General features: G+C 37.7%; 1 protein-coding gene across 5 annotated transcripts in view; it reads right to left on the reverse strand.

Moving 5' to 3' along the window:
• The window catches only part of SYT9 (synaptotagmin 9), a 73,545-nt gene that overhangs the window by 32,355 nt on the left and 15,458 nt on the right, over positions 1–25,732 (reverse strand). For all 5 annotated transcript variants that reach the window (XM_069803956.1, XM_069803957.1, XM_069803955.1 and 2 more), the window contains exons 2-3: positions 7,660–8,011; positions 4,161–4,707 (exon numbers count right to left, since the gene is read on the reverse strand). In XM_069803956.1, coding sequence (XP_069660057.1) covers positions 4,161–4,707; positions 7,660–8,011 — 899 coding nt within the window. The remainder of the gene's footprint in view (positions 1–4,160; positions 4,708–7,659; positions 8,012–25,732) is intronic.

Raw genomic sequence — 25,732 nt, forward strand, 5'->3', positions numbered from 1 at the left:
CAGAACAGAGTAACCTTTTGAATCCTTTCTAGTACTCTGATTGTTTGCAGATAGAGAATAAGCCATGGTTTGAATCTGACCAACTGCTTTCACCTTTACCAGAGTTTCAATTTACTTCACACCTTCACAGGAGGTGGATACAGCAAAGAGCCTCAAAGGAACCACAAGATAAGGACAAATGGTAGCAGTCAATATGGCAGCTACGATTTATAGAATATTAGGTGCATAATCACTGCAAATCTTGTAAATATCCTTTGAGAATATAATGTTATAGAAAGATTCATGAAAACAGGTTAGTCTGGGATGTTCAACCTCAGGGTGAGATGAGAGAAAGTTGCCAATGGGGTGTTGTGAATAAGATTTTTTTTTTAAAGTGTATGTATATAAGCTTAGACATTCAGAAAAATAACAGTTTTCATTGTACCATGCCTAGATCTCAAGTATAACTATATATGACAAGAGAAAAGATAGCATCAATGTCAAAAGCTACATATACTATAAGACCAAAGTCACAAATTTGCCTCCTGGTAGTCATTTTGGAAACTGCTGGCCCAGGTAAGAATGGAAACTTACATTGTTCTTTCTTACTCTGATTATCCCCCTGCTTTAAGTGGAGGCCACTTTTAAATACTCCTCTCGTCTAGAAAGATCACCTGCTTAGCAAGTGACAAAGGCCAAGCATTTTCAGAATGCAAACAGCCAGTATGAACCAGAGCGAGGTTTACAGTTCCCAGAAATCCTTCTCTGTGCCCTATAGCTGCCTGGTGATGTTTAACAAGCAATTCTTGAGAAAAGATTTTGCTTTCTGGGTGCAAGTTATGCAAGTGGTTACATAGCATCTTCTGAAAGAGAAGGTTCTCCTTTATCTGAAATGCACTGACAGCTTCCTGTCCTTCATAGTTGTTTATTTTATTTTGTGACAAAGCCATGTATTTTTGCCTGATCACATTTGAGTTTGAAGATGGCAACCAAGGAAATATTAGCAACTCTTTTCTCTTGAAAACATGTCACCAGCCTATGAACATTACAAAAACCAAACAAAAAAACCCACGCCAAACCCTGAATATGTTTGAGAGGCTACTAAACAAAACATACCAACTACTGAAACCCAGCCTAAAAATAAAGAGTATCATTTTTCTTGATGGGCCAGAAACCAGTGTAAACTGTCCGGTAGATATACAAACAGCTTATCTAGTTAATTTCATGTTCATCTAAAGTTGATCCACTTAATTATTTCTTACATTAAACAGCCCACTGCTGCTGTTTTCTGGTTAGAAAAAGTGTCAGTGTTACAGGAGAGGGATTTTATGCTCAGAGGACCTGGGATTAGAAGAACAATCATTTTGATATTGGAGATTTGTGTTTGGAGGCAGATTGCTTTTGAGCGTGTAGAAAATTTTTATGCTGACATGCATCTGTGTTATGAAAATTTCAAACTCTGAGATGGTAGCAGATGTTATAGTCCAAAGAACCCAAACTGTTGGTTTTAGATAAAACTTCCAGTCTTGTTAGAAAACAGAAGAAAGCACATGGCATAATAGGTCAATTTAATGGCATTGTTTGCAGTAAAGCTGACATTTCAGGCATAATCTGCAGTGCTCACTTGAAGTAGGCCATTTTGCTGGGCAGAGAAGGACTTGATACATTCTTTCATATTACTGTGTCAAATTGGATTAGAACATAATAAAATGGAGAATGTAAAATAAAGGCCTTTGGGATCGCTGGTTATGCAGTGTAATAAGATGCACAAGGAATTAAAATTAATGAACTGTTCAGAAGTATGACAAACTTGTCATGTAGTTGTGCGGACCTTCCCTTTTTCTAGTACGTTTGCTTGGCTTATCCCTCCTGAGTTGCACTCTTTGTTGATCTACATCGAGTGAATTTCCTTCAGTAAGCTTGCCTAGCATTTGTCTGTTTTGTAATTATTATTATTTGAAACGATAAGATAAAATGATTGAAAACCTGCTGCAGTTGATAGTTTCTGTTTGTAACCATAAACTGCCCAACAGTGCTCAAAACTTTGCTAAAATTTATTTCAGAGATTCACTAATACTGCCTGCTGGTCTGGTTTGGAGTGCAGCCACAGGAGCATTCACTTCAGCAGCTTCACTGAGCAGCCTGTAGGATTCAGCTTCTGCTGTCAGTCTGGGAGATATCTAAGCTCCACAGACAAGAAAATGTGCTGAAACTTGGTTTCTTAAATGATGCTTGGAGGGTTTCTCATAACTTTATGGAGGAAGTTCTAACCTTTGAAATTTTGGAAATGTTAATTAGTAAGCTGAGTACTCCACACTTTCATTTATCTGATACTCTTATCTCAGAACTCACATTAGCCAAAATTGGATTGTGTCTCCTATGTACCATGAGTCATTTGCTTTGAAAAGGTCTCTGTTAGCTGAAAACCCAATGACAAGTCTAGATGGCAGGTCATGTGTTCTGTTTGGATAAACAGGGTTACACTTCACACAGGAATGAATCTTAGTAGGAATTAATAAATGACTCATGTTTCGGTCCTGAATTTAATTTCAGAGATCACAGAAAATCTGAATACAAACTATATGCTGCATCGCTTTTGAAATTTGGAAGGGGAAGTGATTAAAAAGAAAATACCAGAGCCAATCTTTTGCCTAAGTTAAAGCATGGAAGAAGGACTAGTACATATCAAAGTAACTCCAGTGTTCACATGCAGTCAACTTTCAGTTAATTGTAAAACTGAAAAGTTGAGCTTGGGACACTTAATGCTGTACAAAGGCAGGCTTTCACTTGGAATGACTGTCATCTGCTCTGTCTTTCCCTTGTGGTTGAAGAGCAGTAACTTCTCATAGAAAAGCCAGGTTCATCCTTCTCTGACACTGAGCATCCATGCCCCGCCTGTACCTTGAGTGAGGGAACTGCTAGTGCTGCTGCCGCAGTTCCATTCTAGTGTGGAAGAGGATTGCGCAGTGGGTGCACAGCATGTTCCACACACAAATATGGAACACTGACTAAGAACACTGAGAAATCACCTTAGAACAAGAACAACATCAATTTTCAAAAAGAAATTCCCCCCCCCCCCCAAGGATTTAATCAATTTGGGCTGTAATATGGGCATGCTACCAGATCACAGCGGTATAAGGTGCGGGTCTGAATTCACAGAAGTATTTGTCTCAGAACATCCTTTGCTTTTCAATGGCTTCTTACACTGAGCTAAACATATGTTCAAATGCTTTCCTGAACTGAGGTCTCACAAACTTACACTTTGATCTTACTGTTAAAGATGTTTGGTTTATTTGGCTCTAATATGTGCACTCTGAGTACGGTTTGACACAGCAAATGAAATAGTTACTGGCTCTTGGCACTAGTACCTTCACCTTTGTGGATTTCTGTAATGTATCATTCTCACTGAAAGTCTGTTCTCCATAGGATGCGCGTGATTGATTTCTAATAGTATTACAAGGAGGTTGGCTCATGTTTTGAGAAGAAAGTTCTTTCTTTTCCAAAAGTATTTTTTGTGATTTTGTACCTAATCACTAATTGGATTCCTCCACAGAATTTGATACCAGAGACTTTGGGATAACAGAAATATAGACTTGCTTTATAAGTTTCCCATTTCGCTATGTACCAAAGTGATGCCAAACAAAGAGTTAAACCAATTCAGTGTGTTTCATTGCTTTCATGGAACAGCATTGTCTGAACTCCATTTGCCTGCATTATAGATGTGGTGTTATCTCACTTTATGAGAATATAGTCTTTTGAAGGACTGAAGATCACTAGGTAAGAAATCTTGAATCTGCAGTTCTGGCTGATTAGTATGCTATAATTTATGTGGCAAATTATACAATACACAGAAAGACAGGCAAAATAAGAAAAGTAGTATTTCCTTATGTAAATTTTAGATTAAGTAAGATTAAGAGAAAAACATTGTCTAGCTTTTCTAACCTATCAGTAGGGCAATGATTAAACCCACTATCTCCTGCATAAGACATTCTTTAATATATCCAAAGAATAAGAAATGAGGACTGAAAACGTACTGTCAATTTCCTTGGATTAAGGTCAAAACTTTGGAGAGAATAGAGTATTTCCCTTCATAAATTTATCAGACAATTTCAGTTACAATCAGATTAAGGAAATAAAATCAGAAACAAAAAAATTTCAAAAAGAAAAATTATAATACTTACATTGGTGACATATTCAATATCCTTCCAAATATTACATTCCCTGGGAAAATCTGCCAAATCTAAAAAATTATCCACTATCACTTGGCCAATCAAGTCATGCCTGGAGAATCTGTCAAAGTCATACACAGAGAAATGGAGTTTTCTTGTGTTCAGATCATTGTATGGGACAGTAAATAAAAAAACTTCATCAAATACTGGATTTAGGGTCTTTCTGTGCACTTTAGTCTGGTGTTTTGTTTTCCTGTCAGGAAGCAGATATATCTTCACATATGGGTCTGAAGTTCCAGAGAAGTCCTTTGCTGGCAGGTTGATGGCCTTGTGTATCTTCACTATCAGCTGCTCTAAATCACAATCATATTTCAGAATAAAGTTCAGTTTTCCACATGCCTTGCTATTACTCCTCCGGCTATCGTCTGTGTCCACTGATCTCTGTTTATATAGCTCTGGCTTAATGCGGCCAATCCCCGTCAGTTGCTCCTGTTTCTGAACCTGCTGGATGTTGAAGTCGGGGTTGGAGAGGTTGAGCTGTCTTCGGATTGAATTATGCCTTAAGTGAAAATGAAAGAATTGAAACAGATTGTGTTGAAGATGATAAGAATCTGTGCACACACACTAAAGATCGTGTTCTCATTTGATGTATTTTTGTAATGTATGGTGGGGTCAGATTTTTAGTCACATAAAGTGATAAAGCATGATACCCAACAGCTGTGAGAGCTCACCTTCAGCATTAGACTGCTAATATCACGTAATTTTCTGTTGCTATGTCTCAAGCTAGTGGTATGCACTTTCCAAACCTGGCTGAAGAAAGTGACAAATGCAAATCCATGGCCAACGCAAATCCAAAGGATCTGCCTTATTGGCAAGGATAATGCAATATGGTAAGAACTGTCGCTGTTCTTATCAGTTACCATTTTCAACTGAATCCTTTGGATTAATGCCTATGAAATGAGTAACATTATGTAAGTGGCAGCAGGGCCTGGCCTATTATGGCAGCTGAGCTTGCTGATTTTTGGTTCTAAAGTAAAGCTGGACAAAGGAGGATAATTCCTGACATCTCTGCATTTTAATTACTTGTTGATCTCTACAACTACTTCACTTACAAGTGAGCTGTTCTGGTCTGAAATGGTTTGTTGAGCACCCCAACAATTGGTTTGTTTTTTCTCTCATACCTGGTGTAATAAGCTCTGTGGTACTTTGGCTGAAAAGCTCCTTTAGTTTCATTACTCTGAGGAGAGAAAGTTGCTTTTAGCTTCGGTCCAGTGAAATTTATTACCTGGAGTCACTCAGGTATTGTGATTGAAATTTCCACTTCATGAGATGGTAACAGAAATCAAATTTGCAAACCCTGTCAGGGTAGTGGGATGTGAAAGCTGGATTAGGTAAAATCCTAATCTTATATGAGTTGAATTCCACTTTGTTGTCCTATTCATATGCAGCAATCATTCAGTGTATTGGAGTACCACGAGTTGTGGTTGAACATAGAAAGAGCACGTGGAAAATGCTAGCACAGGATTAGTCCAAAGCTATTTATGTTGAATGTAATCAGCAATAACTCCTCTGCTATCATTGTTCATTCACTCCTTGTAAATATGAGTTTATGCATGCTTGAAACGGGAACAGCCTCTTAAATACTACCCTAATTTTTTTCTCTTGTTGCATAATAAATACATTTTATAGCTATACATTAGTCATTTCCACAATAAAATATTATCAGGTCACAAAAAAAGATTTTTATTGTTCAACTCTTAAGCTCCTCATCGCAGTGGGAGGTGCAGAGTACCCTGGGGAGGAATAAAAAGGAGAGTACTGGAGGGATGGCTCAGCGAGGATTGTAGCAGGGGCAGGTGCCTGGTCTCCGTGGCCACACAGCAAAGCCCCAGCTGGCTTCCCAGTTATACCAGAAAGCAGCAGAGACAAAGGTAAACAAACAAAGGATGCCGTACAAGGAAGATGGGCCCCTCCTGTGCAGTGAAAGAGTCTTTTGGAGAAGACATGGGCAAAAGTAAGGGGCAATGAAAGAGGAGTAAAGAGCAAAGCCAGTATCAGCAAATGGTATAGGGTAGGGGTGGGACCTGGACAAGTCATGCCCTTGTGGACAGAGGGCCAGGCTGGGAACAGCTGCCAGAAGAAAGACCTGCAGAGATTCACAGGAGTGAAGATGTTGTCCATGCACTCAGGGTGCTGAGGCAAGTTCTTTTACAGATTGGGATTGCTGCTGCTTCTTGTGAGATGACTACGCTGTGGTGATACTGTGCATTTGCCATTTGATTAAGTATCAGAATTGCTGCCCTGTTGTAGCAGAGAAAGCCTGTATCTGACTCAATACTTTCACAATACCGAAGCCACACAAGAGCTCTTGCTGTTAGATGTTGGATATGAAATCTTTTGTTGTTGATGAATGTCATGACATGCTTATTTCCCAGCAGTTTGAAAACACAGAAGCATCAGCCCTGTACTGTACTTCTGCGCTATTAGCCCTTAGTTGGAATTCAACCTTGCGTGTGGTAGGGCTCAAGCTTCAGTATCCATAATAATCGCTTTGACTTCCCCAGAGATTCCTACAACAGTATAAGCCCAAGCCATTCTTATGCTAATCCAAGGGGGAAGGGCACCTGGAGCTTTTGCTGCATAGCATTAATAATATTCTGGGGACTTCTCAAATTCTTTCTGAGACACGTTTTGGACAACTGGCAATTACTGAACTGGCTGCTAGCTGCTGTCATCTTACCCATGTTCAGGTGTGCCTGCAGGCAAACCTTGGCTAAACTTGCTCTCCCAGGTGGTCAGAAAGGAGCCTAGCAAAAGCAATTGGGCTAGTGCTGTACCTTGTGTAGCTGAAGTGCATCTGCTTTGACTCAGAAATTTACTGTCTCTTCACATGCTGATCCTTCTTCTTACTGTGTGAAATATAATCCTTTTATCACCTGCCCCTGCACACACTCCCACCCTCCCTCTTTCCTCTTCCCTCCTGTACTGGTTCTCCAGTTCCCCGGAGACATCACTGATTCTTGTTCAGTCACTTTTCCCCCCATGGTTGTAATTGTGGCTAAAATCTATGATTTTTAATCCTATTTCTAACTCTTGCAAGTGCTTCATTAGCTTGCCCTACTTTTCTTCTTTGGCCATTTTAAAAATCTTTGAGGAGATATTACCGAGTGTTCAGCATCAGCGCTAAGTGCAAATGAATATGCCTCACAAGCTAAATCTAGGCTGTTCTGGTGCTTTAAGGGACACACAGTGCTCTGTCTTGTCTAGCTTCTGGGGGAGAAGCACAAATGAGACAGTATTTGATAGACGAGTGCAATAGCATTGTGATCCTGTCCTTTTAACCTAAGAGGTTTGTGCACCTCGAAGAATAACTTTTGTGCATTTTTTTTTTTAAAAGAATGTGGCAAGTAAATTATGCATTTTTAATGGATTACTGTACTGGATAATCAAGCTGTGCTCTTTTGACTGTATCTGTATTCATTAATGTCAGAGAGAAATTGGAGTTACTGACCGAGCAGAAGAGGTTGGTTCAGTGATCTGACGATGCATTCGCACATTGTGTACGCAGTTCTCCTTCGTTCCCGCCTGAGCATCTAACGGAATATCAGGGGAGGTGTGGCTGATCTTCATGGAGGACTCCGGATAGGCTGTAGGCTGACCCAGATAATCCTCGCTGTAGTCATGGTCATTGGTCTCTGTATCTGTGTAGTTCAGTGATTCTTGTTTGTTGTCTTTGTTCCCAAATGGCAGACCACGCTCTCGCCAAGGGATCCAACAAAGCTTCCAGGATACGAACAGAGAGACACCAAACAGAGCAAGACCACAGGCTGTGACAACTAAGGAGAGCAAGCTTATTGAGATATCTGCAAACAAGAAAAACACAGGCATGTCACATCTTTGTGCTCTCTGGAGCTCTGCATCTCCAAAGCATACAATATGTGAAGTAATCATCTCTGGATTGCAGATCTACAAAAATTAAATTCTGGTCCCTGCAACAGACATGTAATAGAAACACATTAAATATTGTCTTCTCCTCCCTCCTCCCCCCCAAGAAAAAAAATTAACCTTGTTTGGAATTCATTATAAGGCTTATCGTGGCAGAACTTAGTTTCTATTTTCCCTCCAAAAGCTGGGTGGGATGAAGGGTCATTCTAAGTAAGAAAAGGGCTGTTTATTTGTTCACCCAGCTTTCTACCCATGCAAGAGCAGTGCCTGCAGTACATTTTGTCTTTTATTTTCCTTTTATGTAGTGCACTTTCCTCCACCTCCTTTGCCAGCTCTTACTATCTTCTCTTCCAGAGGCTGTATTATACTTAAACACCATGAAAATATGCACACATGCATGTACACAACATGGATTTTTTTTAGTTATTCAAATGAAGTATCTTGTTTCATTATTTTAATTCCCTTCTAATCTTAGACTCATTCTTATGTTTGCAAATTATTTTGGACTATCAATACATGGCTTGCTATTCATAATTTAGTTTAGGTACCAATATCTCTTTGAAGCTGAGATTTTTCTGGTTTTTAACTCCGAAGGCTTTTTTTTTTCTGTTTCCAAACTTCTGATATAAAAAAGAATGTGGAGATGAGTTTTCTGTTGTTTTTCCCCACATTCCTAGCATTATCCTACTCCATAAGCATATCAGCACAAATAAGTTACAACTGGGAGAGGCTTTTTCTCTGTTTTGCTTTGGTTTAAGTTGCACGTTGGGAAAATGACTCAGTGGAACAGCTGTTTTTATGGTTACAGTGTTTTTGAAATGAGTTTCTCTGTGGATTACATAACACATCATGCCCTAAACACAATTAGTAAGAATTCTATTTTACTGCCTCAAATTATAAACACAACCTGATCAAAGCAATTTTTCACACTATGTGTAGGTTCAGAATGTCAGGCTGCATCTCTCTAGCTAACAGCTAGCCTGAATTTTCAAAGGATGGCATGAGGTTGAAATGTACTGCTCCTACTAGGACAATTATTTAAGAAGGACAATTCAGATGAAACAGCCTCAGCCAATTTGAAAAAAAAAAAAAAAAAAAGAATATTTTTCAAAAAAGTGGAAAAGTCAATACCTTCTGCCCCTGCTGTGAGTCTCATTCTCACTAGCCAGACAGATTAAATTTCTGCAGAGGGGTGAGTGACACTACCATCAGTTTCACACAGGAGCTGTTCAGTTTGTTTTGCATGCTGAAAACCAATTTTTAACAATTTTAGCCAGCGTGGCCCTTTCTGTCCTTCTTCCAGTCATATGAAGACAAAGCTCATTAACAGTGGGGACAGCACAGCAGCTGTTTGGAACTATAGCAAAGAGTTTCAGAACGGAAATTAATTAAAGAAATTCCTCCCGTGCATAAAAGGCAATTTGGGAGAAAGCAGAATGGTGGTTCTTGATATTTTTGAAATATTTACTGGTAAACAAGCCTGGCAGTGGAGGCAGAGCACAACCTCTCCATTTGATTAAAAAGCAGAGGAACTGGGATGCAGTAGTGAAAGAAGACCTTCAGAATAAAGCAATTTGTCTTGGATTCCCTGAAGGAGAAGGAAGATATACATCAGAGGTCTGCAAAAATGTCACTTTTTCAAAGAACCAAATCAAGTAAATGGTCCAGCATTGAAAGAAATGAGAAATTGGGAGTTGTCAGAACAAGCCAGAAGATTACAAGGTGAGAGAACTGGAGACTGCCTAATGCAAAGGATGTGTGAAGGTGAGGAACAATTGGAAAGGCAGACCAACATTCCCCTACCTTGAGGATGGCTTCAGTAGAGGACAGAGTCATCTAGAGAACTGACATCGTACGAAAAAATACGAGTGCAATACAAACTACTTTTCACTTGGAGAGTTTGAAGGGCTTTAATAATGTACCTCTGTATTTAACAGCATAACATTGAGAACCCTTAACTCACAGCTTACTTTCAGAGAAGCTGGGTAATAAACAGTTTAGGTAAGTTGCCAAGTTGCAGAAGAAGAAGGGATTATTTTTCATTATCCTGGTTTTACTTCTTTCTCACTCCTTAGGAACCATTTTTGTGTGGAATTTTTGTTTCTGTGGGTGGAAAAGGGACAATCATGTATCTGTCTTACTTCTATGAAAGACAGTGGGGCTAAAGGGCAGTGCTCTAAACTGTTACCTTTTATTGGACAGTAATTTTCATATACTGCACACCTGGCTGGCAATTTTCAGCAGCTGGGCAGGGCCAGTGTGAACAGCTGGGTTGAGTGCAGTCCCAAGTGAAGAGATTTTTGGCTGCATCCTGGAGCTTTTATGTTAGCCATTTGCACCGTTACATACTGTATTTTCTGTACAGTTTTTACTCCCTCTTTCCAGATGTCTCAGTTTTTCTAAGCCTATTTGTCTGTATTCCCATGTGGTAGCAGTACACATCTGATGCCAGTGATGTTCTGTGCTTTGTAATGAGAGCAGGGTCAGTCTTTACCTGTTTCTCCTTACAAAAATCAGAGATCTGCAGCACAGAAAGTGTTCCTCAAAAATCCAGCTGCTTCTCAATTCACTCTGCTTTCACAAGAATTAGAGCAATGTGTTTTCCAGAGCAGTATCTGATCTAAGCCTATACTGCAACTGTGAATCAAAGTGCAGGCAAGCACTATAGGCAAGGCTGAGCAGTTTACAGGCAGGCATGGGCTTTGGGAGCAGTGAGGAAAGGCGCTCACTATTTCAGAAGGAAGTTTTTTTTCAGTAGCATCGCAACATATAAATTCAGCGTGCATGTTTTGCCGTGTTTTTGATGGTCATCTGTGCTCACTTTTAGCATTTGGCCAGTTCCATTAGTGGCTCACTGAAATACCTACTCTCCGTACCTACTCTGCATTGATACGAGCTCTTGATGCTGTGCAATGCAGAACCTCGTGAACAGAAGGCAGCCCCTGGGCCACAGGTACTTGCATTGATCTCTTTCCTCGTGCAACCACGAAGCCAGCCAAGTGTCTTGAGGTGTTGATATGAATACAAGTCCAAATTTCGTAACTAGAGCTTCTTGATCATGGCTGCAGAGTGACCTGAGCTCCCAAATTCCAGCAGGTCAGAATACCTGGACAATATTATGTGTTGATAATGGGTAATTTGTTCCATCGAAAGTAAGCCCAAATTTTTTGTTAAAAACATGGTCTTTTAAAATGGGTTAAAGGAACCAATCAATGCAATTGCATACACAAACAGTTAATTTTTATAAGCACATTCTCTGCAATGTGCTTTCATATACCAGTAGAGGCAGCCTTTTGATAGACAGAAAATAAGAAGACAGATCTTACGGGTGGCCCCAGATTAAACACTCTTGAGACTAGAGAGCTTCCTCTAATTTTTTGCCTATTAAGACTGTAACTTCATTGTTAGAGGACTTGGAAGACACTGCCATTATTTCCATGCAGTTGTAATAACTCAGGTACTCAGCTGTGGTTTGCAGTAAGGCCACAGACACATAGGTTCTCTGAATATCTTGCTCATGGCATGTCTTAAAGATATTCTGATGTACTAATCAATTTTTGACCAGGTTTTCACGTTTGAATCCTTTTTAATCTACTGACTTTCAATTTCTTATTAATCTCCTATACTTATCAGCATAATTAGTGCATTTGTTCATTTTTTGGTAGCAATCACAAGGTTAAAACAATCCAGAAATAGCAAGTAAAATAATAGAATTTTCTACCTATGGATCACATCATCAGTTATTATCACAGACTGGAGAGATGAGCATGGCCTTTGTCTCTGGGACAGATTTTATTACAATCAGTTTTATGACAGCTTTATCAAAAAGACCTAGTTTGGTTATTGAGTCATTGTTGGAACATTTTTAAATGTTTTACATTTTAAAGTAGACCTGTTATACAAAAAAAGAAAAATCCCACTCTTTATGTCAAGAGAATGTATGATAGGAATATAAATTCTCTTGTCTTCACATTACCCTATTAAACAGAATCACAGAATCATTGGGGAAGGGACCCTCCAGATCATCTAGTTCAACACCCTGCTCAAGCAAGATCACCTAAAGCAGGCTGCCCAGGACCATGCCCAGACAAAATCTCTCCGAAAATGGAAACTCCACAGCCTCTGTGGGCAACCTATTCCAAAGTTTGACGACCCTCAAACAGGCTGAGAATGTAATTTTGTTTTGGTAGGGATAAGATAGTAAGTGGGTAACATTTTTTTAGATCACAATACAAAAATATCAATGAAGCTCTAAGATATAACTACACTTTGTAGATTATCTAGTAAAAAAAAAAAAAAGCCTCTATTTATATTGCGCAGGTTTTTAGTACAGATCTACTGAACATAAGCTTTTCTATTGACTGTGAATGAAATCATAGATCGTTCCAAAAGAATTTTAGGTAGTGTTGAATTTATATATACATACTGCATGTTTCTTGTTCAGTATTGGAGGTTGTAAGACCAAAGGTAAATGTATAATGATTCTATTCAAATTCTGACAGTACAAAACTGGTGTTCTATCAAATGAACTCCTTTCCCAACAAACTGGCTGTAAACTGGTTTAACTTGAAGATGAAAGAGTTTTACCAGAAAACCTAACTGGGAGAGTTCTTTTATATAAGTTCTTATTGAAATAAAACAAGCTTTCTTCTCTATGCTTACTTACTTTTATATTAAAATGAGTATTCAGATATTCCAGCATTATTGTAATACACACATTGATTTATTAGGTGAAGTTTGGCTAGTAAGAAGTGAAAAAAAATTTAGTAATTTAAAATCTTGCAATAGAAGCAATCTTTTCTGATTTAAAACCCAACAAATTTTGAAACGCGTTCGATTAAAATGGTAAAATTAACTTGTTCTGAATAAACATGTTACTAATCTTTAGGATATATTGGGACAGGTCACTCAATCTGTGAATATGATTCTGTCCAAATTCAATGGTAATTTCAAGCTGTTACTTCCTGACAAAAAAAATGTTCCCCCTTTCATTAAGTTTTTGTTGCTTAGGGGTAGATTTTAAGGAATGGGAAGTGGTTAGACATCTAACTTCTTGAAAAACAATGGAAACATCAGTGTCTATTGTTTAAATCCTAGCTGTGCTTCTGAAAAATCTAAATTGTCTTTCTTTCATGCAAATACATCTATGGAGGGTTAGCCATAATTCAGCTCAGTAATTGTGCTGTAAAAGCAACTTTTTTTTTTTTTAAACCTAGAAGTCTATGACCCTAACTTTTCCAGACGAGATGTGTTGTTAGGATGAAGTATCTGAAGTACTTACTGAAGCAGTTTTAACCTAATGTTGCAGTGTAGTTTCATTTGTGCCTCACAAGTTTTTCTTAATTAACATAGCTGGCGCTTGTTCAGGATGAAAGGTATCTCTTTGCAAAGACTCCTGAGACAAAGGAATAATTCTCAGCTAATATATTCTTCTCTGAAATATTCCTGAACACAGTTAATTATCGTTAACACTGTGTTTAGAAACTTTCTGGAAAATTCTTTAAAGGAAGGCAGCTGAAAACCAAGGGGGTGAATCTCAGATTATATTAATTTTATTACACATACATACTCCAAGTCTTATCTGTCTGACCCTGAAATTTATGAACGTGGACCAACAAAACAGGCCTAAGTGAGATCAGTGACTGGGTTTCACATAGTAATAACATTTTCCATGATCTAAAAATGTATTTGTAACTGGGCTTTACCGGTATTTGAGGCTGTCATTAGCTTTTAGATACTTTTTTTTTCAAGTTATGTGTTCTACATTTTATAGGTAGGCCTTAGGGTATGTAAAGCTCTTGTGTTGGTTAAGACACTGTTCTAATTCTCTGAGTGTCTTGCATATGTTTTTATTTACAAATTTCAGTTTATCAGTGTATGCTTTCTCTTCGTCTGCTTTGCTTGTGTTACAAATTTGTGTAATGTTTTTTCCAGGTATTGCTTAAAATTAACTAAGTTTCATAAATGAACTAGATCAATGAAATATAATCCTAAGACTTCACCAAGGTAATTATTAATTAGTTTAAATGTACATAAATTCCACAGCACAATGTCAATATGAAATCAGAATTACTAAATGGTCATACAAAATACTCACAACAAAAAGTGCATGAGCAATAGAGCTTTGTTTACTCAGAATATTTTTCCAGCAGCAATTGCAGCGATATAATTCAAAACTGACACAAGACTGACATAATAGTTTATTGGTAAGATCACAAAATTAGAGCTTTAAGCAAAAAAAAAAAAAAAAATTAAAGCAAATTGTTCATGGACATTCATAAACAGGAAAAAAGGACTCAAAAGATAGCAAAATAGTCTTTTTTTATTTTGTATCAGAAGAAAGATTTTAGTTTTGCTTATTAAGAAGGAAGGTTATGTAAGCAAAATGTTTTGTTTGTAATACAGGTAAGGTGAATTCATATTGAGAGAGTTTAACTGCAATCAAAATTGTATGTAAGCACAACACTCGGAACTATACTTGCTGAAGAAAACTGATCAGTCTCTGTGATAAAGCTTAACACCTGTAACCCAGTAAGTTAAACTTGTTATAAGAATTTCCTCGTTTGCACATCTATTTCCTCTTAATATATTTAGTCTGCATTAATGCACATTTCCTTGACAACTTAGCTGACGTAATATTCTGCTACAGTTTGTAAGTGACAAAAAATGTCTTTACTAATCAGAGAGCAGACTGAATGAGCTTTAAGTGATTCTTAAAGACACAGTTGAGAGGAGTCATATGTTCAAGGGCTTGCATTTTTCTTTCTGACATCTTGCAGTAGTATCTACTGACAAAGAAATATGTTGTTCCTCTTGTGAAAACTAAAGCTTCTGTTTCACAAGTAACATGGATACAAACAAAGCATAGTAGAAAACAGAATTTGTCATGACTGCATATACACAACTTTAACAAGATTTATCCAGATTCCCAGGCTGCAGACTTGGTTCTTTTTGGTTATTACCATATTCTCTTTGAATACAAACTTTGCACAACTGATCACATATGCAAAATTACTGTGTACATTTGGTCTTCTAATATCCAGTGAAAAATAGTATAATCTGGAAAAAATGCATAAATAATAATAATAATATAACAGAAGAGAGGACACCAGTTTTAAAGATACCGTGCCAGATTGTCAGGTAGTCTATGTGTAACATGACATGGAGATGGCTTAAATGGCTCTATTTCATCCTGTTAGGCAGAATCAGTTAGGGTGCTACATTTGCAGGACAGGAAATGTAGCTGGAGCAAATGAATATGAATCTTCTAAAAGCATTTGGCATTGTTAGCTTGTTAGCTAAAGGGAGAAGCTGCCGATCTGCTGAGTGGGAAAAACATTTTTGTAGTATACGTTTATACTGCAAATTCATACGACCATCAGGCCCGTTAGGTCCTTTGTGCTGCAAAAACTGAGTAGCTGTGCTTTTTAAGAGTTACAGTTCCCATGACTGTAGTCAAGAGCTGTAATGCATATTTCCACCCACTCACTTTCTCTGCTACTTCTTGGGATATGTTAAATAGAATCAGATTAATTATTTGCTTGGAACAAATAATATGATATAGTTAGACTTTTCTTTTTCTTGTAGGATCATTCACAAGGTGAACTGAGTTGCTAATTAATAATTTGCAAATGTTTATCCTGTTTTTTTTTAGGGGATGAAAAACAGTAGTTCATAGGGTTATTGAAGAATTTAACTTCTCATCTAGTTGTAGAAAGTGACTAGTCGCTTTTGGCAAATACCATATATGTTCCCTCATTGGCAGAATGAAAGGTTTTAATAGAGAAATGAATGATGAAGAATGAATAAAGAACAACCATGCTTTCTAGCAGAAATTTTTGGACAAATTGTGTGTGTTAACAAGTATGAAACTTTCAAGATTTGTGAACATTTTCATGAATAAGCCATCAGAGCACACATTAATCTTGAATGTTATGACCCTATGAATAATAATGAAGAGAAATTGCCATTTATTTCTTCAATATACAGCCAGTAGCAGGAAGTCCCCAGGTTATGAAGAAGAGCAAACAGCTTATTTGAACCGTGCCAATAAGCTTTAAACTCCATTATAGTCCTTGAAAGCCCAGTAAGTTGCAATAAATAGTAAAGAAGCATTTGAGAGCACTAAAAGAAATGAGAAGCATTTCATTTCCCACTTGTATGTATCTGTACAATAATTTTTGTACCAAAGTGCTCAAAAGAATAGTTACAGAGATATGTTATAAAAAATAACAACAAAGTGGCAACATTTTCTTCAAATTTTTAACAAATTCATTTTAATTTCGATCCCCTTTAGGGCACAATCTTTCCTGGGGAAAAACAACAAAAAAGTACTTACCCAAATGCTTCACTGAATGACTTTCTTTTGGTGGGAAAAATCTGTGGAATTAAATGACTTTAAAGGACCATGGGAGATGTGGACAGACCACTAAAGTGTTTAAAGGAGGTTTAGCAAAATTTAAGTTTCACATTAATATCTGAAGACATGTATATGTAAATATATATACAAACACATCTATAATGTGATGAATATGATGTAATATGATGAAAAAATATTTTCACAGAACTAGCCATAATGATTAATAGGAATTGCATCACTCATATAGTTCTAGAACAAATCTACAGAACATATTTTTCTTTCAATTTTCCATTTTCTTTTCTATTGGAAGCACTGAATTTCATCTCCCAGTTGGCTACTTGTCCCTTTAATTTTCTTAAGCCCAGTAGAAACCATTAGCCTTTCTAATTTTGAATAACCTAAAAAAAATTATCTATTTTTGAACCTTACTTTCTTCATTTTGTTTTTTTTAGGAAATAAGTATGTAAGAAATAAGAAGAGTATTACTCTTCTGGGCAATTTATGTGGAATAAAAGTGCAAGCTTCTCTTTAAAGTCAGATTGCTTGGAATGGAAATGAGGTCAATTATTTCATTAGCTTGCTTTTCAGAATCAAATACTCTAAGCCTATATTATGGGAGTTTGGCACATCACAGTGGTTCAATATTTACCATCGTTCCTTTACATTTAAGGAAGAGCCAAAATTCATTTGCTTCCTGTATACTGGCAGATCATAAAAAGGTTGCCGCAAGTGTTGAAACCTCACAAGGGACTTCAGGAAAGTTGCCTGCATAGACTGATGTGGATAAAGAGGAAATTTATTACTTATCTTGACCTTCATGAAGCTAATGAGATGTTTATATCTGTTTTTCAGTTTGCCCGGTCTTTACATTTTTTTCCTGAATGACTGCACTCTCAGCCCTACACAGTATCTGGACTAGAAAGTTAGTTTACAATATTCTTAAACTGCTCTGGTTAGGACTTCTTCATACTAACTGATTGTCCTGGACCTGTTACACATTATTCTTCCTGAAAAGTAAACTATCATAAACCACTAGCATCTTAAACTGATTAAATAGCCTCATTTTTCCTTTAGGAGGGAGCTGTTGGCATAAGGAGAAATAAAGACAGCTTTGAAAGCATTTATCCTTCTCAGATGAGGAGCCAGATGCAGTGTAATGCTCACATTGACTTTTTTTTTAAGTATTTCAGAAAATCAGCCATGGTGAATGGATTATCTATCTGCTCCCATTTTATAAAATGAAGCTTTTTGGTCTGATCCAGAGGTATTAGGGTGTAATGGAAGTCTTACTGACAGGGACATTTACTACTAGGAAAGATAATGAATTAGTAATTTACAATCAGATCAAGTTTACTATGAATTTACTGTTAGAAAAAAAATATGGACTGTACTTCTTTCCCATTCACGCTCCTCTTCATCTCCAGAGAGCAAAAGAAATGAGTTCAAGGCTTCTACAGACTTAGGAGTGGGTGGGTAATTCTGGAAATCCTGTCTGTCTAAAATACTGTCTAAGAGAAAATTGTAGAACAGATATGAAAACAGAGACATTGGGAGCAGAAATTCAAGAGAAATCTAAAGTGAAACAGCTTAAAAATGTAACAGCTAAAGAACAGAATTGAGAAACAGATTTGGTAAAAAATTATCGTTCAGACTGCTCTTCTGCTTTTTCATTCCTAGAAAATGTTTACTTTAAAGCTGAGATGCTCTTGGAAGCCTTCATAATTTTGGCAAATCCAAATACAAAGGAGAACTTCAACTTGCTTATTTTTGCAAAGCGTATCCTAAATAATGTAAGCCTTGAGTAAGAATTGAACATATCTGGATTTCTGCTTTCCTGGGTGTAATTGTACAGTCGTGCAAGACATTCCTTATATTAAAAGGAATCTGTAAAAAGAACTAGTAGCAACAACTCTGAAGTTTTCTTATGAACTACACAATTTCATGTTGTACTTAGTTGTGAATGTAAAATTGAAACTGGACAGCCTGAGGAGTTTTTCTTCTTGTATTTAACTACTGTTATGGAAAGGAAAGCTGATATACTCTAATTATGACCAACAAAGCAAATACTAAACACCGTGTAGTAGTGACAGATGCCCACCCACCCCGGATTAACAGACCCACCCTGATCAGTATTTGTTACCAAGAAGAAACCAGTAGAGTCTTATCCTGTCGTTGCAGTGAGTGTACCCAAATTGCACACTGGGTTACAGAAATGAATGCACTGAAGTTTGGATATTGAGAAGGATGGTAATAATCTTCACGCCCAACAGTTACTTTCTGAGGCTTGTCAGTATTCTTACTCCACATCATGCAGGAGGCATCCAAATATGTGGCTTTCTCACTGAGTAGCAAACTGGCAGGCAGCTTGCTGTCCTATAGTTGACTGCAGGGACAAATTCAGGGGTTTACTCTCTACAGCTGCTGATCTAAGCACTTTTATTGAGCTACAACAGATTAAAAAAAAAGGAAAAAATGAAGAAGATAATAAATCAGAACCGTGCATTTTTAGCATCAGTGAAGTAACTGTGGGATTGCTACTCTCCAAAATCTAGATGTCAGAGTTTATAGATGTGATGCGAACTGTTGTCAGTGACTGGCGAAGATCAATGTATTAATGTGCCCTTAAATTCCTTGAGTAAAATTGGGCAGAGTTATACCTGGAGAAACGTGGCCCTACCACATGGTCAAAGGGGCACGCTGAACAGACCAGTTACTGTGAAAGGTCAGGAGTTTCTGAGAACCTGATGGATTCACAGGGAAAACAAATCTTTAGAAGGAGAGAGGTGGGGGACAAGGGACGAAGATGAAGGCTTGATAGAACCCTCTGTGCCGTTAACTTCTAAATTTGCCAATCCCTCTTGTACCTTTCTGTCAACAATACCCATAGCTGTGTACTAGAGAAACAATCAGATTATAATAAAATATAAATGCCAAAGACCAGTATCAATAGCTAGTTCATTAAGGCTAGAAATTCTAGCAACTGTCAAGATTAAGATGTTTCCGCTTTTATGGAAAACAGCTTATTTTTGCCCTTACACCTATGTGTAAAAACAGAGACATTTTCTAACAAACACAATCCTTCAGAAAGGCCTGCTGAATCAGAAGTTAATTTGTTTTTCATTCATCTTAACATAGAGGTCAAGATACTAACACTTCAGCGTTTCAGGGTTTTAAGGCTGATAGTAACTTAACTGAATACATTAGCTTTGCATCTGTCTGGAGGTTTCAAAAGCTGCAAGGGGCTTCATGGTGCATTTTGCACCTAAGAAAAGCAGGAAGTGTTTTTATTTTAGATGTTTAAGAAACACTGTGAGCCTTTTTGCACAAACAAGGCAACATCCACTCGCAAGCACCAGAGACTCTAAGGTCAGTGGAAGGATCAGAAGCTCTTACATTTCATACAAGAAGTCATTTATAGCAATGACTCCCTGTTGAACCCTATTTACCAGTGTCAACCACTGTGAAGAAGTGCGTTACTTCAATGCATCTAAAAATGTTCAGCAATTAAAAATTAACAGTTAATACTTTAAAAGTGTCCTGAAGATTTTGATCTACTTCCCTCAATGATCATGAACAGAAGCAGTTCATACACTCCGTTTTTCAAACATTGCAGACTCAGGCAGATGGCTCCACACCGATTTACCTTGTTTTGTGTGTTCCAAGGCTTCTCCTTTGCTTTCTGTTCTTCTCCCTCACTCCATCCCTCCCCTCCTATACACACACTCCCACACGTACATCCCAAGTCTAAGATACATCACCGTGGGTGGAAAGCTAAGATCCTGAAGTATATATTAAATTCATAGAAAGTGACCACTGACATAAGCTTAATAAATGATGTTGCCTCTAGGGCTTTGGTGTTTTAAAAAATTACTAAGTTCTGACAAGTAAAATAGATATTAAGGGGCACGACTCCTCCCAGATCTGTAAGGCTGGAACCACAGTTTACTGTAGGGACCTCGCTCCATTTTGACTGAGTTTTGATGAGTTGTATGAGAAAGCACTGCAAAATGCAAGCTTCCCTCCTTGATCATACAGGTACTGAGTCACCATCCCTGGAGGTATTTAAAAGACGTGTAGACATGGCACTTAGGGACATGGTTTAGTGGTGGACTTGGCAGTGTGGGGTTTATGGTTGGACTTGATGATCTCAAAGGTCTTTTCCAACCTAAATGATTCTATGAAAAAGCCATCAGTTGATGACTTATCACAGTGACCTCAGAATTACAAAAATAAATCCTCTGTGTGCCTATGATACCCTGATTTTTACTACCAACTACATATAGGCTTAGTGTGTGCCCAGGAGTATAACTTTTCGGGAGTGATTAAGATAAGGGGTCATCTGACACCTTTCTTGTCAAAGTCTTCAGACTACCTCTCATGCATGATGTATTTATCATTACTGTCCATTGACTAACAGTATGCCTCCTGCCCTCTTGGATGATGACAAGAAGGTCATATGAATGGGAAAAAAAATGCAAATCCAGATTTTTAAGAGAAAGATGTAATGTAAAAGATTAAGAGAAATTTGCAAGCTACCTTTTTTCAGATTTTGTCTTTATTTAACAGCTTAGTGACCTCTGCTACATATCTGAGAAATAAATGACAGCCTTCTGTCCTTATTTAACTAATTAGTTATGTTGCTATTGTTGATAGGATGAGGTTTTTTTGTGGTTTTTTTGGTTTGGTTTTTTTTTTTTTTCACATCTAGGTTTATTCAGGAAAGCCGCTTAGAAAGCATTAAAATTTTGCATGCGTTCTCTCCGAGTGTCTGGACATACACAGTTAAAACCATTGGGAGTAAATCTGGATCTGACAAATGTTAATGGAATGTAAACAGGGCAACAAATGTGTTCAGAAACTCTAATGGATATTTGAAGAATTGTTTATAGTGTTTTTCTATCCACATTATCAAGTAGCTTTGGAACAAAGCTGTTAAATTAGCACAAAGATTAACCTGTTCATCACTAAGTAGCTTTTCCCCTCCTTTTATACATGTCAAAGTTATTTAAATGTCTCTTTACAAATAGGCAACAGAAAGCAAGATGCAGCACAGTTGCTCAAGGTGAAATTGGGTAAATCAGTTGAAAAGTTAAAAAAGGAACCCGGATTTTCTCACTTCTAATTTTGAGTCTAGCAACTTTCCAGTTGCTTCTAGTGAAACAGCATCAACTAAATAGAAGGGATGCAGAGAGTTTAATAAGCATTGCTTAGCACACAAGCAAGACTTTGACCACTAAACAGATGGTATGGCTTTTTCAAATAATCTAGTTATAAATGAGTTAAGTAAATAATTGAGTTCTGAGAAAGCTGTCATCTCTCCAAATGCACCTGCTTTCTGTGAGACAGTAGGCATATTGCCAACACATAAAGTACCAACTGATACAATGAACAGATATTTGCAGAAAGGAAGTGGAACAGACAACTGAAAAGTCATGCCACCATACTCTGCAGCATAAAGGGACTGCTAAGCATCAATTCTTAGGTTGTAAACCAAAAGAATTTGGTTTTTTTCAGAGTAGATCCCAGGAAGCCTGAAATACCACAAGAAGCAATTACAATCAACAGCTGTAATAAAAAAATGAAACATAGGTTTTGATAAATGTAACAATGCTGGAAGATCTAAGCAGAAAATCCAAGCAATGGTATTTATGTACAATCCTAAACGATTCCTACAGTAAAGATTTGTAGTAGTCTTCTATACCCCATGTAATATAACGCATCGTCTTTTGGTATATACATGTACATGTAATTGCCATCACAGTTAACAGCCTCTTTTAACTTGGAATTCTGCAGATTTCAGTCTTGCTATGCTTTCTTCTAAAGCAAACTCTGCAGTATTTCTTTTATAATCTTTTATTATCAAAAGACTATTTTACATATATAAGAACTTTAATCAGATAATTAATTGAATGGAGAATAGCAAAATAATTAATTGGATTAAAAGTAAGCTCTAAAATAGTTTGAATGTGCTGGAAATCAGTCAATGACGTTTAGGCTTGCCTTTCCACTTGCAGTAGGTAAAAAAAATTCAAATCAACTAGTCTCTGTTTTCATCCTGCATTCTGATAGAAGGTATTTCTAATATTTTAGATGTACAATTATTATCATTATTTGTCACAGTCAGACTCTTGGAGATTTTGTGCTTGGAGCAAGTAGAATCTACAGTCTCATTCTACTGGATTTGCATTTTCTTTAATTAAGTTAATTTAGCTAGATCTGTATCTTATCTCCTGAAATTATTTTCTCCAGAAAAATTAGAACAGCTAGTTTCTTAATATGAGGAACTAAAGAGTATCTTCTGCTTTAACAAGGACAGCAAGGAAACTTATGATTAGCTGTTCCTTCAACAATCCACTATGAAATGAAAAGAGCAGGCGCTGTCAGCCTAAACTTGAAAAACAGACCTGTGCTCCAACATCCAAACCCTGGGTGGCATCAGCAGACAGTGTAGCTCTCCATTCCTGCAACGGAAAATTTGCAGATTCCTGCCCTTTATCTGTACAAAGCGCTTCACTATTTTTGCTGTCCTAGACTGCTTCTTGGCAAAGCTGTTTCTTTTATTGAGGTTTCTGGACAGTCCATGTGAATTCTGGAGCTTTGGCTGTTTAAATAGAAAATATTGCCAGGCTAAACTGGCAGATGAATTCGTGGGAGCAATTCAGTGCTTCTTCCACCTTGTAACCCAGACTACGTGGAGGAGATATATTCCTTTCAAGAATTACTGTACAGTTCCACATGCAGAAGACAATTGCCCTGTCTTACAGGCAGCACAACAATTTGTTTCAGCATCTTTAGCTGGAGTCTTCCTGAATAACAGAGGATGTGCCCACATTAGGGATTTAGCATTGGAGGAGGGAGGGGGAAGGATTCTTTTTGCTGCAGCTTTGCCTCGTATCTCTGCTTGGAGCCTGGCGGTACTCACCTGAGCGAGACACACCGCCGGTGGGTGTGCTTGAAGTCGTTTTCCTCCTGGAGGAGCCAAGGCTGAAGCCAGACTCCAGGGTTCGGCAATGTGGACGCAGCTGGTGTTCTAGGCTTGCCTGATGTGTGCCTTGAACCGGCAGCTGGCTCAAGTTTCACTGCTTGGAGCAGCACAACGGGGACATTCGGTCCTATAACCAGAATGGCGTGCAGCAAATCAAACTCCTCTCGTTGTGCCACACCAGTTGGTAATGCAGATCTACCTGTTGCGTCTTTATGCACCAGCTACTCTCCCTGAAGTCAGTGAGATTTCAAGTACAGGAGGGACTACGAGTCTGGAACACGAACTACAGCAAAATCTTCGTATTTTTCTACTCTGAAAAAAAATCCCTCACCACGAAGATCCCCTTATTTTGAACTGTATTTTTGTAAGCAATTAACTCCCCAATTTTGAGATCCAAACAACAAAATAGTCATGTATTGTGCACTTTAGAATAAATACAGTATAGCAATTACAGTTAATTGCATATGAGATTCTCAATGAGTCCTAGGATGAAACAAAGGTGACAAGCAATTTACTAGACTGCACTTTCAGTGCCAAAATCAATTAGGACATTCCAAATCCTGTAAACATTAATAGTAATTAGTAAGCTATGTGTCAGTGTGTGTCTTTGACTGATGTCCAGCATGTACTGTCTTCTTGCGTTTAGCTACAGGGAAGAGTTACTGACAAATCTAAGAGACAGTCTACAGCATACATTTATAGAGGGAGAACAAAATATCCACAGGTACATACATTGCTGCTGCCAGTGGCTCGAGCATGTTTAGGCCAGCCTCTGGATGTCATTGATAGCATAAATACAGAATAATAATTAATTACTAGGCAATGCTAACTACAACAGAATGAGGCTGAATATGAAGCTGTGTTCATAGCACTGAGCTTATTATTCAATTTGGCTCACTATTAGATGATGTTAGTACCAGGGGATTACAAATCGCTTCGGGGGTTATTCTGCAGTGAAATACCACCAGTTGCACAGTATCTTACTTCTTCTAAAACATAATTTCAAATGTATTAGGTTCACTCAAGCAATAAATAAGAAAAAGAGGATAAACAACCTTACCAGAGAGAGAAATTATAATCACCGTATACAGCATCGGGGTTTTTTAAGACTAGTTCAATTATAATCAGTAATACACCCTCCATGTTACACACTAGTCTCTCCAGGTGGGTGTACATGAACAAATGGGATGTAGAGAAGGGATCGTCAACTTTGCAATGCCTTCTTGCGGACTCATGGCTGCTCTTCCTCAGGCCTGTTCCAAGGCGAGAACGACTGCTCTCCTCACCTCCCTCTCAGAATTACAAAGGGAGTATAAAGCAGAAAATGTTGGCAGAAGCCCCTCGCTCCCAGAAACCATAATACCACAACAGTGGGACACTTAAGAAAACAGTGTGGGACACTTAAGAAAACAGTGTGGGACACTTAAGAAAACAGTGTGGGACACTGAGCCACAGCTTTTACATCTTCTCTCCTCCCCCAAGAACTGCTCAGCTGGTTTGCTTTCAGATCTGGGGAATTCCTTGGATTTTGAAGAACTCCAAGAATTCTGCTACTTCGAAGGGAAAAACAAACATACGTAACAGAGCAAACTGACAGTAAATTTCTAGCCACTGTTTTTTCATCTTCTCATCTCTACATTTTTTATTCTTGCCCAGGAAAAAAAATGCAACTAAAAATATTAATGGGGGTTTCTTCTCAGCTCCACAGAGACAGCTACAACCCACTTTCCTTGCTAACTGGAATGCGCTGGGGGGATTTGCTAATTTTTCAGCTACTTCAGCTGAATTATTTTAGGATAATTTTTTTGAACACTTGGTACTTTTTTCTTTGTCATCCAACATCCTTAGGTGGGTAAAGCACCCACCAATTTCTACTGCTTATCCTGGTCCCACATGGCCCCCAAAATAAATAAAGAAATTGAGATTAAAAAAACAAAACAAAAATCACACTTCCAATAGTTTGACTATATTATGAAAAAATATACCTCAAACTATATTACATGAACATTATTTTAAATCTTCTCTTTAGAATCAGGTGCTTGTATACATCCTTCTCTCAGGAACTGCCTGTGATCCTATTTCCTTTAAATTAACACTATTCCCACCATTGGGTTGACATTTAACACCCTATATTTGCCTCACTAAGTTAACGAAGATTGCCTTTCACACTGTAAATTTCTAACCTTTGCTGACAGTGCATAGCATTGAGGGGAAAATTGATTACATTCTTATATTTTTAAGGAAGAAGTTGTTAATTCTTGTAATTACGGTTGTTATAGCATACATTTATTATTC

This window comes from Haliaeetus albicilla, chromosome 16, assembly GCF_947461875.1.
Source record: "Haliaeetus albicilla chromosome 16, bHalAlb1.1, whole genome shotgun sequence".
NCBI lineage: Eukaryota > Metazoa > Chordata > Aves > Accipitriformes > Accipitridae > Haliaeetus > Haliaeetus albicilla.